Source organism: Lobosporangium transversale (assembly GCF_002105155.1).
Source record: "Lobosporangium transversale strain NRRL 3116 chromosome Unknown BCR41scaffold_22, whole genome shotgun sequence".
Taxonomy (NCBI): Eukaryota; Fungi; Mortierellomycota; class Mortierellomycetes; order Mortierellales; family Mortierellaceae; genus Lobosporangium; species Lobosporangium transversale.
Genome location: NW_019029000.1, coordinates 109846 through 123105, shown reverse-complemented (window position 1 = coordinate 123105; position 13260 = coordinate 109846). Strand labels below are relative to the sequence as shown.

At 41.7% G+C, this 13260-nt stretch overlaps 5 protein-coding genes across 5 annotated transcripts; 2 read left to right on the top strand and 3 right to left on the bottom strand.

Annotated features, from left to right (window-relative positions):
- Positions 1 to 122: 122 nt before the first annotated feature.
- Positions 123 to 1759, top strand: BCR41DRAFT_371319 (exostosin family-domain-containing protein; the record flags this gene model as incomplete). The annotated part of the gene is made up of 3 exons (XM_022026593.1): positions 123 to 164; positions 275 to 356; positions 477 to 1759. The coding sequence occupies 3 exons, from the start codon at positions 123 to 125 to the stop codon at positions 1757 to 1759; spliced, it is 1407 nt and encodes a 468-aa protein (XP_021880577.1).
- A 2-nt stretch (positions 1760 to 1761) lies between these two features.
- On the bottom strand, positions 1762 to 3985 carry BCR41DRAFT_422707 (hypothetical protein). Its single transcript, XM_022030185.1, has 2 exons — positions 3505 to 3985; positions 1762 to 3415 (listed from the first exon to the last, which is right to left on the bottom strand). Exons 1-2 carry the CDS (start codon positions 3877 to 3879, stop codon positions 1835 to 1837), a joined length of 1956 nt encoding a protein of 651 aa, XP_021880576.1. The 5' UTR covers positions 3880 to 3985; the 3' UTR covers positions 1762 to 1834.
- Positions 3986 to 4108: 123 nt separating this feature from the next.
- Positions 4109 to 8216, bottom strand: BCR41DRAFT_355000 (hypothetical protein). Its single transcript, XM_022024429.1, has 6 exons — positions 7708 to 8216; positions 6287 to 6680; positions 5348 to 6062; positions 5208 to 5218; positions 4884 to 5081; positions 4109 to 4738 (listed from the first exon to the last, which is right to left on the bottom strand). The coding sequence occupies exons 1-6, from the start codon at positions 7995 to 7997 to the stop codon at positions 4289 to 4291; spliced, it is 2058 nt and encodes a 685-aa protein (XP_021880575.1). The 5' UTR covers positions 7998 to 8216; the 3' UTR covers positions 4109 to 4288.
- A 15-nt stretch (positions 8217 to 8231) lies between these two features.
- Positions 8232 to 10062, top strand: BCR41DRAFT_387033 (hypothetical protein; the record flags this gene model as incomplete). Its single annotated transcript, XM_022027855.1, has 3 exons — positions 8232 to 8693; positions 9173 to 9271; positions 9736 to 10062. Exons 1-3 carry the CDS (start codon positions 8598 to 8600, stop codon positions 10060 to 10062), a joined length of 522 nt encoding a protein of 173 aa, XP_021880574.1. The 5' UTR covers positions 8232 to 8597.
- A 768-nt stretch (positions 10063 to 10830) lies between these two features.
- BCR41DRAFT_407425 (hypothetical protein) lies at positions 10831 to 13163 on the bottom strand (the record flags this gene model as incomplete). The annotated part of the gene is made up of 2 exons (XM_022029400.1): positions 12683 to 13163; positions 10831 to 12599 (listed from the first exon to the last, which is right to left on the bottom strand). The coding sequence occupies exons 1-2, from the start codon at positions 13098 to 13100 to the stop codon at positions 10831 to 10833; spliced, it is 2187 nt and encodes a 728-aa protein (XP_021880573.1). The 5' UTR covers positions 13101 to 13163.
- Positions 13164 to 13260: the final 97 nt, after the last annotated feature.

Genomic DNA, 13260 nt, shown 5'->3' with positions numbered 1-13260 from the left:
CCGAACATCATCATCCTTTTTCTCATTTCCTCATCTTTTGTCTTTCTGACTTTCATCTAATGCCAAACTACTATTATAAAGGCCAATTCAGGCCACCACCCCCCAACTATGACAGACGTAATATGATCCTCACTTTTAAACGCATTATCTCTTCTCGCAGGACGGTATGTAACATGAATGCCTCATTTAAAAAAAAGGGGGAAAGGAGTGGCGGAGAGACCCAAAATAGGTTTTGAAGTCAACTGAATTACTAGGATGAATGTCCTTTTGGTAGATCACATATTTCATCGCTGCAGGTCTCTTCTCATGGCTCTATGTCCTAGTTCGCATCACCTTCTTCACTAGATCACCTTATGGTAAAAAAAAACTTTTTATTTATTGATTGTTAGCTTTGGTCGCTTTCATTTTCCATTGACAAATAATTCCCCTCCCCCCCCTTTTTTTTTTTTAAACTATCATAATGATTATGATATCAGATCTGGATTCGGACCTGGAGAGACGCTTAGCAGGATCACGGACCGCCCACAAATCCAGTCGAGGGATTAACAAAAATCCAACACGCCATACTCCCATCCTTTTAAAGCCACTCCCACCCATTGCACCTCACCTCCGATGGCCACCCAATATTGATGAAATGCTTTGTAGACCCAAGATTTATGTCTATCCTGATCCGCCAGCCATTCAAGAAGTCTACAAAAGAGTACCTCCAGTTCACACTCCTTATATTGCAGAACATATCTTGTTAGAACAATTAAGAGACCCCTCCTCAGGTGCTTACAAGAGTTATGTGACCTCTAACCCTGAAGAAGCCGATTTCTTTTATATCCCTTTTTTGGGAGCTCGATATCTGAATCATTGTTGGTTTATTCTCGGGGAAAAGGGTGATTGTGATGTAGATGGACAATACGTGCTACCTATGATGCGCTACATCCAACAGGAACTACCTTACTGGAACAGGACTTGGGGTCAGGATCATCTAATGGTACATCCAATGGACCGAACGTCTCTTTACTATCAACAAAAGGATATCATGCAGAACGCCACCTTCTTGACTACTAGTGGAGATCTGAGACCCCTGGCACCTTCTGTGGTCGGATCCCGACGATATAAAAATATTGTAATCCCATCTGCTACAACTATCCTGAACCTAGTGAAGATTGACCCATTACAGTATCTGACCAGCAGTGGTCATCCAAAACACAAACGACGAGATATCTTTGTGCTCTTTAGCGGTCGATATAAAGATGTTCAGCCCGATGACGTCTACTCTGCAGGCATTCGATCTCTCTTACTCAATGGATTTGATCGTCAAGCAGATTACGTGATTGCTTCAGGATGGGGACCAGAGAAATATGCTAAATTGCTTTCAAGAGCTCGTTATGGCCTGGTCCCTATGGGGCATACGCTGGGCACAACCCGACTCTGGGAGTGTATCGCTTTCGGTGTGGTTCCTGTGATCATTGCAGACGGAATTGTGGAACCTTTTGAGGATGATATTGACTGGGCTAGCTTCAGTATCAAAATCAGACGTGATGATGCTCATCGCTTGGACAAGATCTTGCGTGCCATTCCTGAAGAACAATACCAGAAAATGCAGAAAAGGGTCTGGGAGTATGGACGTAGAGTCTTGTTGACTAGAGACTCTTGGCACTTGATTGTACGAGATCTTTGCAGGAGAAGACATCTGGAAGGGAAAAGGACAATCGATCGTGATAATCATGTTGACTTGACGAATTCTTTCATGATTATCCAATCATAATTAGCTTTTTTTATTATTACGATAACATTATTTCTCTATAAACTGTATTAAAGATACTCTACTGTCCATTTGTCACTAAGCGACGGCATCCCTGACTTGAGTTAATTGAATATCCAACTGCGGACGATATTCTTTGAGCTTTCTTAATAGATCTGATGATAAGCTATAGCCACCTATGAACGCCAACTCACGCAACATGGGCAAAGGCTGTGACACTGTTATAGTTGTAGAAACGACATCTCTTGTCTTGAGCCCACTAAAAGCTGTCTGTTCAACCTGCTGTGCTACAGGCCCATGTTTCTGTTCTTGTGCACTCTTTATGGGCGTTACTAATGAGATTCCTGCTAACCAATTGACTTCAGATGGACCAAATGGTTGCTCGAGTCCTGCCAATTCAATACGCTGAAGAGCCTTTAATCGACTGAGACGACTTAATCCTGCGTTCAGGTTTAGCGGAAGATTAATGCTACGCATAACTAGAGTCTGAAGCCGCGTGAATTGTCCGATTTGACGGTAGAGCTGGGTCAAGATAAGACGCTGACGGTACTCTTGGAAAGAGGGAGGCGGGTCGATATCCATCGAATGATAATGAATAGAAATATCGTTATCATGGCTATCACTGCTATTGTTGGCAGTAGTAGTGGTACTCTGTATAGGTACTTGATCGGCTAGATAGGTCCCATCATCATCATCATCCTCTGACAAAGCGGCAACTTCCCATTCCGGTTCACCAAAAATCATAAACTCAAGCTGCGGCTCATAGATCATTGACTGAAGGTCTGCACCTTCTTGAAGATGCGGCTGAATGATGCTTGGGTTCATCTCTGGGTCTTGAGCAGGTGTATCACCTCCGCCACCACCATTTCCCCCCTCTAGTCCATGTTCGATTAGATCTTGATGCCATCCGTTCAAAGAAAACCTCAACTCCTCTAATCCGCGGCACTTCCACTGGCTCTGAAAGAATATTCGAGCAGAGATGCGATTGCAATACAGAAGTGAGATCGCCTTTAGTTGGCGACAAGCCCTAAGGATCGCCTGTAGGCCATGATCTGAGATGGCTGGACAACAGTTAAGGATGATGTTCTCCAAACCTTGGTTTTGGTTAGCCAAGACTTGCAATGCGTCATCGTCCACACGTGTGGACATAAGATTGACATGCTGAAGGTTTCGGGAATGTTCGAATAAAGCTCGGTAGCCCGAGGGCTGAATTCGATTACAGTTTGCGAAGTTGACAGTTGTCAACTCGGTCATAGCTATGCTATCTAACTTGGACGGCGATGACAATGGTGGCGATGACGATTTTGAAAGCTGCTCACACCATCGAATCAAACCTTGATGGGTCAGGCATTGGTTGCCTGAGACTGTTAAGGCCTGAATATGTGGACTGGTCTTAATGATACTCACCAAGGTGGAGTCAGTCATCTGACTCGAGTCTGCCATATTAAGCTCCCTGATTCTTGAAGATCCTTGAAAGAAAGGCTCAAAGAACTGACTATCTTCTGAATAGCATCCCTGGAGGCGTGAGATCGCGAGCCGCTCCAGCTTCTGGAGAAACACCAAGGACTCGAGCAAGTCGACATTCATCCAGGTGGCGTCTAGATCTATTAGATTGGGCGTACAGCGCAGCATTCCCGCAATTCTGGAACACCAATGATTCTAAAAAAAAAAAAAAAAAAAAAAAAAAAAAGATTAGTAAAGTTGAGCAATACGCCGCTTCTAAGAGAAATTCGGCTCTGTCTACTTACTACGTCGCGAGCAGCTTGTAACCGCAAACAGAAATGACCACTACGTCGAATACCTAACTCAAGACTGTCTATCTTGAACCTACGCCCATTGAGCGAAATCTCGCGGTATAATAAGGGCAGACAGATCTTTGACCAAGTCCGATTGAATCGAGCTGCAACTGCAAGGTCTGGACGGCTAAGGTAGGAACAGATGAGGGTAATGATCTCTGGGAGTAGCATAGGTGAGGGATAGGTACCAGAAGACCATGATGATGACATGGTTGAGGAGCGAAAAGAGAGAGAACAAGAACGAGAACCAGATGTGCCTCGGGCGTTATCAGGCGAATTATGCTGCAGCTGCCACGGAAGGGACACTAGAGAAGTATGAGCTTGCATTGGAATGAGTAATGAAGGAGTAGAACGATGAGAAAGAGATGATTGAGGAAGGAAAACAAAAACCAAGGAGTATGTCTGTCAGTTTGGTATGAACAAGTGTAACATGTGGGAATGCTGAAGGAATATTGCACCCGTGCGCATTATACATATTTAAAGCTAAATCCCAAGACAACATACAACTTCGGCGCAAGGCTGGACATTTATTCATCACTCTCTTTCCGAGGGAGCTGTAATACCGCCAAGATCATCCCCTTCCTTGCGTCCCTTTCCATCTTGACGTTCATCGCAAGCAATTAAACAATACTAAAATCTTTTGTTCACAGATATTTAAATTTATACTAAGGATGGAGTGTTATTGATTCTATGGCGAAATATATGTGTGCATAAATATGCGTATGTTGCTCTCTCTCTAATTACGGTACAACCGCCAACGGCTTATCGCCTCCTTCTCACCAGACCTTGAGGAAGAACCATACATGTCGTCTTCTATTATTCCACTTACAGGGGGTGGCAACGGTGATGACTGCATAACAATCGACGGCATTGATGTTGAGAAGGGAGACATCGCAAAGTCTAGCTCAACACCATCCCCACCAAATCCTCCGTCCCGTCCTTCTCCGATCATAGAAGTAGCACTCAAGTACCCTGATGAAACAGATTTCCTCCGAGCCATCTCAAACCGCTTATCTTGTAATAATGGTACAGATTTATCCTTATCCTTGTGCGATCCACGATCAGGAATAGGTTTCAAGTATGGAAGCATGGGACGCGACTCGAATAGACGATCCGTCAGCTTGATTTTGAACCAGTCAGAGATCCAATTCGAAGCCATCTTGCGCATGATCTTGCCCGTCAATTTCTATTACAATATGTGAATGGATAAACGATGGTGACAACCAAATAGCATAGTGTTAATAAAAAAGAGATAAGGTCCAAACACTCTATAAAAAAACAAAATACCCGACGATCCGTCGCTTAAAGAAAAAATAAAAATAAAAACATACTCTATTAAATAACATTTGTGCTTGTTGTTGAGATACAACAACCGCTGCCTTTGCACTTGGTCCACGTCGCTGGTAATGAACGCGGAAGAGAGCATTGATATCATTAGGAGTGTTGCTGGGTAACTCCGCCAAGAGCGAGGCAAGACTGATAGCGTCCAAGATGCCTTGTGTTGTAGCATGGCCTGAAGATGGAAGTAACTATTGGTAGGAGATAAGAAATAGGAGATATTGTTAAATAACGCGAGTACGTAAAAGTAGGGATTAAAAGCATAGCAATGCACAGCACACTTGGCACGTTTGGCATGATTGACATAATTTGCTTACTTTGTGGCATGCTGTGGCGAGAAGAATTAGTGAGATAAGCGGAGAATTAAAGCCAGAAGCAAAAGAAAGAATTTGTTTAGACGAACATTATTATAAACTATGTGGCAAATGCTTTTTTTTTTTTTTTTTTTTTTACTTACCATCACCCAAGAGAACTGTGCGACCAAAATGCCAAGTATGATAAAATTTCTCTTCTACAACGACCATCGAGATCATTTTTCTTGAGGTCGCGTCAATGATATCACCGAGTGTGCCTCCGAAGGGACTGGCCTGTTCTCGGATTGCCTCCTCGATATGGTACTGTTCATCTAATTTACCCCATATTCTGTCTCGAGGAAGATCTTTTAGGTCGAGTGCACTAGAGTCATTTAGCTGTATTACGGAGGTATATTCCGACCTTGTCTGAGATCCATTGGAGCTGGTCGAATGCTTAGAGAGTCGGCCGAAGGACTGTCTTTTTCTGACAGACTGGGGTGTGAAGTAATTATTGGAGTTGAGGTTGTCACTACTGATACTATTGTTATTATTGTTAATATTGCTAATGCTGGAAACATTGTTGGTACTGGTGCTGAAATTGTAGTCGTTTTCGCCATAAACCTGTTGGCCAGACGATGAGGAGGTTATAGAAGGTGGGCTGTAGGATGTATTTGAAAGAGCAGAGAATGATCGGCTCGCCTCGTGGATAGATGAGGGCGAATTAGGGGCTTCAAATGAATCTGAATCAAAGGTAGGGTAGTTCTCCAAGTTGCTCTTTGATTTTGAAGATGAGGTCGGTTGAGCATCAGGGTCTGTGCAGGGTAGAGGCGACGTGATGCCCCAACCGAAGCGCCTTTCAGCCATTGGGACAAACCAAATCTAGGAGACATCAAAAGGGGAAGCAAAAAAAAAAAAGAAAAAAGAAAAAGAGGCAATAGAAGGACCCCCAATTATGATTAGCGTTTCAGGTACTCGTATAAATACCAGGTAGTTTGCACCCCTTCCCTCTGCGCATTGACCACAGTAAAGGTTTAGTGTACATCCACACCGAATGTACCTCACGGACCAGATTAATGGTATTTTCTAATTTTGTCTGTATTTACCGTGCAGTTTGAATCTTTGGGCATGATAAGCATAAGCTCACAATTCTTTGATGCAAGAACTGGATACTGTTTGACGGATAATGGTTCAGAGACACCGACGATGCATCTCTGATCCAGCTTGGGACGTGCATAATCTACTGGATGAGACACCTTCTTGGAGCGTTTGCGGATCTCTTCATAGATGGCCTTGCGAATCGATGATGATCCACCATCTGCGGCAACAAGAATGTCACCATTGTATGTTGAGCCATCCTCACAGCGAACTTTAACACCCTCACTATTCTGAGCCGTGGCCCTTACACGCTTGTTAAACAGAATCTTGTAAGCTGGAATGCGGGAGAGCAGGATGTCATAGAGTTTGGGTCGGACAATTGTTATAGTATCATAGCCATATCTGATCAATGGTTTGAGCAAAGGAATGAAGGGACGGGAAGCAATTATTGTGGTTAATATTATTAGCCATCAATGCATTCTGTCTCCATGTGCAGTAAGTTTAGGACTAATTTTGATTGCAACGGCCACTTGGAGATCAGATTTCCGGGTCTCCCAAGCAATGTTGCATGGTGCATGCATGCAACTCTACAACACATGTAAGAGAGCAGAGCATACTAAAAAGCCAATAAATAGACAATTTACAAAAAAGTCGTAAAAAGGGGAGGTGGAAAGGGAAGAAAAAGAGCAAATGGGCGAAATTGGACAAATGCATGGGTAACGGGATAGATTGGGTTGCTTCATCCCACGAAAAGAGAGAAAAAAAAAAAAAGAAAAAAAAAAAAAGATAAACGACACCATGTGGAGAATGGAAGAACACTCGAAAGAAGGAAAAAAAAAAAAAAAAAAAAAAAAAGTGAGAGCCTTTCAACGTTGCCTTTCTCCTTTTTTTTACATGCGGCAGACAACCGACAAGAACATGCAAACATCTGAATCCATCCACAAAACAGAGTTTGCAGTTGTTACTCAAAGTGGAATGTGACTGGTTGATTCGCGGAAATACATGTGTAAACTTTGTTTCTTCAATTGGGAGACAGTATTTTAAAAATACAAATGGGTAAGACTCAATGGTTTCCGTCTGGAAGAACCATTCTGTTTGCTGTTTGGTTGTCTGGAACGCAATGCAGCTCTCGAGATATTTCTCTATCGCAAACACACACCAACAGAACTCTCTATAATCTTCTATCCTTCTGTCTGGTAAGTTTGTGCGTGTTGGCCTTTGCTCAACGATATACACATGAAGTCTCGATGAGATGCCTTTTTAAAACAATCTGCATCATTGCAGATATTTCACTTTCTTGAAAAAGAATCATTTCCGAACCGTTTGTTCCCCTTCTCCCTTCCTCTTTATATATATAAATATATATTTTTCATTTGTGGTGTGATAGTTATAGATTGTAGCAAACAATATTAATAAAAGCTTCATTTACCTGTCTCTAGCGTAAGCTGTGCCAATACGACAGATCTGGTTCAACTTTTGGTCCAGCAAAGTAACACCTGTCATAATATTGGAGTGACGAACCATATCATCTAGTAGTCCAAGTTGTTCAAATGCTCGGAGGACGGCCGGACCCACATAGAGGACTGCACCCAGAGGACGAACCTCATTGACAGCTTCGAGGATCAAATAGTCGATACCTGCCCTTTCAAGCATCACACCTAATGCCAACCCAACAATGCCACCACCAGCAATGATGACCTTGAACTGAGGAGGCGCCATTATTTCTTTCTCTCTTTTTGGAATGTATATTTAAAGGATTTTTTTTTAAATCTTGCTACGTTATGAGAGGAAGAGGAGGAAGGAAGAGGGAAGAGAAGAAGAGAGAATGAGAGAATGAGAGGGAAAAGGAAGAGAGAAGGTGATTTTTTTTTTTTCCTATTTTGATTTCTCGGGAGCCAGCGTTGGTATATTGCTTTGGATAGGATCGATGCAGAAGGGAAAGGAAGGAGGGAAAAAAAAAAAAAAAAAGAAAGTTGATTTGTTGTTTGTTTTGGATAATACGATGCGTCTCCTATCTTTTAAAGCGTCCACGCTATATTAGTGTAATTTGAGAAAAAAATAGATGCAACGTGTTGGATGTGGTGAAATCAGAGCAGATAATTTGTTCGTAAAAAGAGGGGGGAGAGAAGCAGGGAAGAGAGAGAATGGTTAAACTGTTTATGAGTATGAGAACATCACGTCGGAGAAGAATAAGAGCGTTCAAGTGAAGAGGAAGAGATTGAGAGTCTGAAGGTATATAAAACGTTGTGAAGAGTGTGAAGAGTGTAAAGAGTGTGAACGAGGGAATGGAAAGGGGGGAAAGAGAATACACGATTGGGAATGAGAGTGCTGATAGCGATTGATGTTCCTGAGCCGAGGTGTGCAAAACTGAGACAGAAGGAATGGTTGTCCCTGAATTACACGCGATCAGAAAAAGTGATGTGAAATGAGGAATGATTCCAAGAGATGAATCGAAAGTGAGAAAAGGAAATTAGAAAAGAAGGGAGAGAGAGAGAATAAAGTGAAGAAACGAAGCGAAATTAGACAAAGCATACCAAGACATGCATGCAAGCACCATTGGATTTGCTATGTTTGTGAGATTGCAAAGATTGCAAGTACACCAGTACACCAAAAAAAAAAAAGAGAAAGTGTGTGCCTGTCTTCCTATTCTGTCATCTTTCCCAATCGCATCGCTCTCTTGCCCAATGGTGTTTGTTCTGTCATGTTTATTGTGCAAGGTGTAAATAGAATAAGATATTTGAATTTTAATATTATATATAATTATAGTGTTTATTAGTTATAATTATATGAACATGTTAATAATAAACGTCTTTGACATGCCCCCCTCCGCCTTGTATCTTTTTATAATTTATTCAACTTACCATGTAATAATAAATAAATAAATAAATAAAAAGCTATTTGGCCTCCTCTCCTCTCACTCTTATGCAGCTCCTCCTCCCCAACGTGCTTCGACTCAGCTACTCATTGATGTGCAGCAATATTGTACAGCAGGAGTAAGAGTGAGAGCCTCTTGCGAACAAGTGTTTGTTTATATTGTATACCGAATAACTCACTTTCAAATAGCTCGTATACGAAATATTTGAAGTATTCGAAATGAAGTGAGCATATGGCTTCTTAGCGCTATTCTCTCATTTCCATACCCTCCTATTCCCTCAAGCTCTCACCCTCTTTTTTTTTTGCGCGATCCTTTTTGTTGTTGCGACAAATGTGTGTGCGGAGCAACAAGTTAGACAGAATAGACAGTATATACTGTCCTTTTTCTAAAAGTAACAAGAATGGAAACCCCAATGCTATATATTTATAATGTTGATTTAACTTCAATGTGTGCAAGGTGTGCAAGGTGTGCATAGCAGTGGTGCATAGTCTGCATGTTTTTTATTTTGTCTGATTTTTTTTTTTTTTATTTTTTTTTTATTTAGTGATTTGAAGAGCATCTCTCAAATGTTGCGTGCTGTAGTCTAGCGTGCTTCCTCTGTGCTCTTACAATCAGCGTCATATGTTAAATATGCCCTGCTTTGGTCCCAGTTCGGCTCTCATCTTATTCTTTCTCCCCTGCATGTATCCCTTACCCTCTACCCCAGCTCCAATTCCAGCTCCAATCCCTATGCTATTACCAAACCTAATCTCAGTCCCGATCATAACCACAATCCTAGTCCTAGTTCCCAGTTCTAACCATAGGTTCATTTCTTCCTCAACACCACCTTCGAGTTCTGTACAAATTGTAAGTCAACAACTGACTATTGGATTGGCAGAGATGAAATTGTCACCATCTCGTTACTGGTAAAATGTGCCAGTGAACACAAGATTGGGTGCTCACAGCGAAAAAGATCCTTTTCCTTTGTTGGGATTCCACTTTTTTTTTTGCTCGCGCGTTGTGCATTCGAATGGATTGGCTATCTGCAAGGTTAATATTTATTTTCTTTTCATCTTCATCAACAAATACAAAATACAAATACAAATACAAATACAAATACAAATACAAATATAAACACAGGTGCAGGAGATACAAAACATAAACAAAGATTAATATTCATACTTGTACAAAGCAATCAAGAACGAATTCGATGTTGATGTTGATTTATATCAGTTTATACCTTTATTTGTTGTTTTGTTCTCATAGAAATCAACTTGGTGTGTGACCCCAAAAGAAAAAAGAAAAAAAAGAAACATGCAAAGGTTATATTGCATTACTCTTTTTTTAATTCTTGCATAATGCATGCTAAAAAAGATTATTGTGCTTTAATGCTTATTACAGTGCTTTCTGCTAACATCGTCCATCTTTGACAACTTCAAGGAGTATCTACGACATGAAGATATAAATATACATTACGACGTGTAATACTTTATTCTGCTTGTGCAAACCATGCTTTTTTTTTTTTTTTTTTTTTTTTTTTTTTCAATTCCAGATCTAGATCAAGGCTTTTTTTACTACTGTAGAGCATTCTGCAATTGAAGATTGACATTCAAAGCCCAGATCTCTTCCTTTATTGCTCTTTTTCTTTATGGACTTACACGAGTTAACATTGTCATTGTCATCATTTTTTTGTACAATTTATTCAGAGTGGAAAGCTGTGACCATTAAATGCTCAATTACCAATTCATGTATTATCTCTCTATAAGCTTCATGTTCCCGAAACCTCTCTAGCCCCCCATTTCTTCTGAAAACTGTTGCTGAGGTTGGAGTCAAGACCGAAGTTGAGGACGAGCTCGTTGTTGCAATTGCTGTTGTCCACTGGTGGTGGGTGCTGCAGGCTGCCTCACTATAATTGTCATTATTGTGGACTTCTCCGCCTGCTTGCTCCAAAAAGAGCTGTCTTCCATGAGTATGAGCCAAGGCCCGAACAAGTTCTGTACGCATTTTTGGAAATTTGTAACCCCAACTAAAGAGCACTTGCAACAGATTCTCGAGGCTGGCTGTACATTGTGCAGCATTGGTCTGATACAGTTGATATCGTGAAAGCCTCGGTACCGTTGCGGATCTGGGCCCATTATGTCTAGTCACTGTTTGCAAAGTTTGACAGGGTAACCTAGTATGATTGGGGTCATGGTGTAGCTCTTTGGACGCTCTTAAGCATCCTTCATTCATACTCCGTTCGTATGGATGATACCTTGGACGAGTCTGTTGCTGTGTTGAGCAATCTTGAGCAGCTATCCAGACATTGTTGTTACTGTCATAGTTACAATTGAGCCGAAGCCGAGAGCCAATCGGTCGCCGAAGCGACAAGGAGGAGGAGGAGGAGAAAGAGGAAGTTAAAGGCGAGGAAGAGAAAGGGGAGGACCAGCACGATAGAAACCTCCTGGAACAAAACCGTCTGCTGTTGGCTTGTCTGCCGATATAGCTTACGCTATTGTCATTCACAAGGGCTCTTCTATTGTTGTTATAGACAATATGGCCATCATGGTGATCGTTACATTTGATCCTACCCAACACCAAATCAATACAGAGCTCCTGAAGACTCTCAAGTTGTAGATATGTTGCAAGGGCCATCAGGTCCTTGACGGTATACCCACATAGTGGCTCCAGCACTGGCCATTGCCTTAGATAAATGTAGCGCAGCACAGCCTCCACCGCTCCTGGTGGTGAATCTTCGAATCTGATCTCGCGAATGGGCTCTAAAAGAGGGGCTCTCATTGCAGATGTCTCATTGTGATGACCACTATTAGCACCAATGTTGGTGATGTCGTCAGTGTTGCTCGAAATGGACGGCAACAACGGGGGGTTATGATGGGGAATAGTGGTTGTAGAGGTGATACTGCGAGGTTGCTGTCGCTCAGCCTGTTGTTGTTGCTCGCAAGGGGGGCAAGTACTCAATAATCGATTTATCGATGATGACTTTACTGTTTTGAGAACACATGAATGAGCACGTAATACGAGATGCTCTTCTTTTTGCTGGCCACTTTCTCCTTGATTGCTCCATGTCCTTCTTGTAGCATTAGGCTCTTGGGTAGCGTTACCATTGTTCAGGGCTATTGACGTTGATGATCTCTGATAGAATGGATAAGAGTTATGAGGGAACGAAAGTTGGATATCTGAATTCACAGGTCGCTCTAGTATCCCCTTCAGATGGAGCTGCGATTCCATTGAAAAGTAGTTATTTCTCGAAAATAAGGAGGAAGGAGGGGGATGGGGAAAGGTTTTAAATTTTCGTATGTGATATTCAGGGTTGAGTGCGGCATCACCATCATTGAAGTTGTTGCTGTTGCTGCCGTTGACATTACTGTAGCCACAGCTGAGAAGTACCCGAAATACAAAACGGCCATGGTGTCGGACAAAGTCTGGTTCAATTGTAGCTACCAATTGTTGACGAATGAGATTGTCTCCTTGAGAATATTAGAATATTTCTGAACAAGTGGCCATTAATAAAGCCGCTAAATAATAAAATAAAGTAAGGATGACACTTTACCTTGCATACCTTGAAAAGTAAGCGTTTCAGACTGCTGTATAGGCGACTCTAAAATAAGCGATTGAGTATCATCCATTCCGGCCAGTGAATAGATCTGTAGCCGAGAATAACGCATATTGTCCTTTTCCCATTCTTCTAATGGTTGATGTTGCGACTGTTGTACTTGGTCTTGTTGTTGCAGATCGTCATCTACCATCATCATGCCTAGAGGTTGAAATCGGATAGAGACCACGAGACAAAGTTCAGATAATCCATCTTCCAAAGTCACAGAGCAAGTCCAAGGCCCCAACTGTGACACCCGTGATTGAGGAGGGTCCATTCCGGCTACTTGTGAAAGCTCTTCTATTGACACATCAAAGTCAAACACCAAATCATCGTTGATATCCATTGGGACAGAAGTGAATAATAACAGCAACATTTAATAACGACAATAGAGATAGAAATTCTTTGCTGTGCTACTTTTGCAGAAAGGAAGGATGGAGTAATCAGGATGAGGGAATATCTTTTGAGATTTGTTTCACTTTCACTATTTGACAGGCAGAAGCAAATGCGATCTCATTTGACACTTTGACACTTTG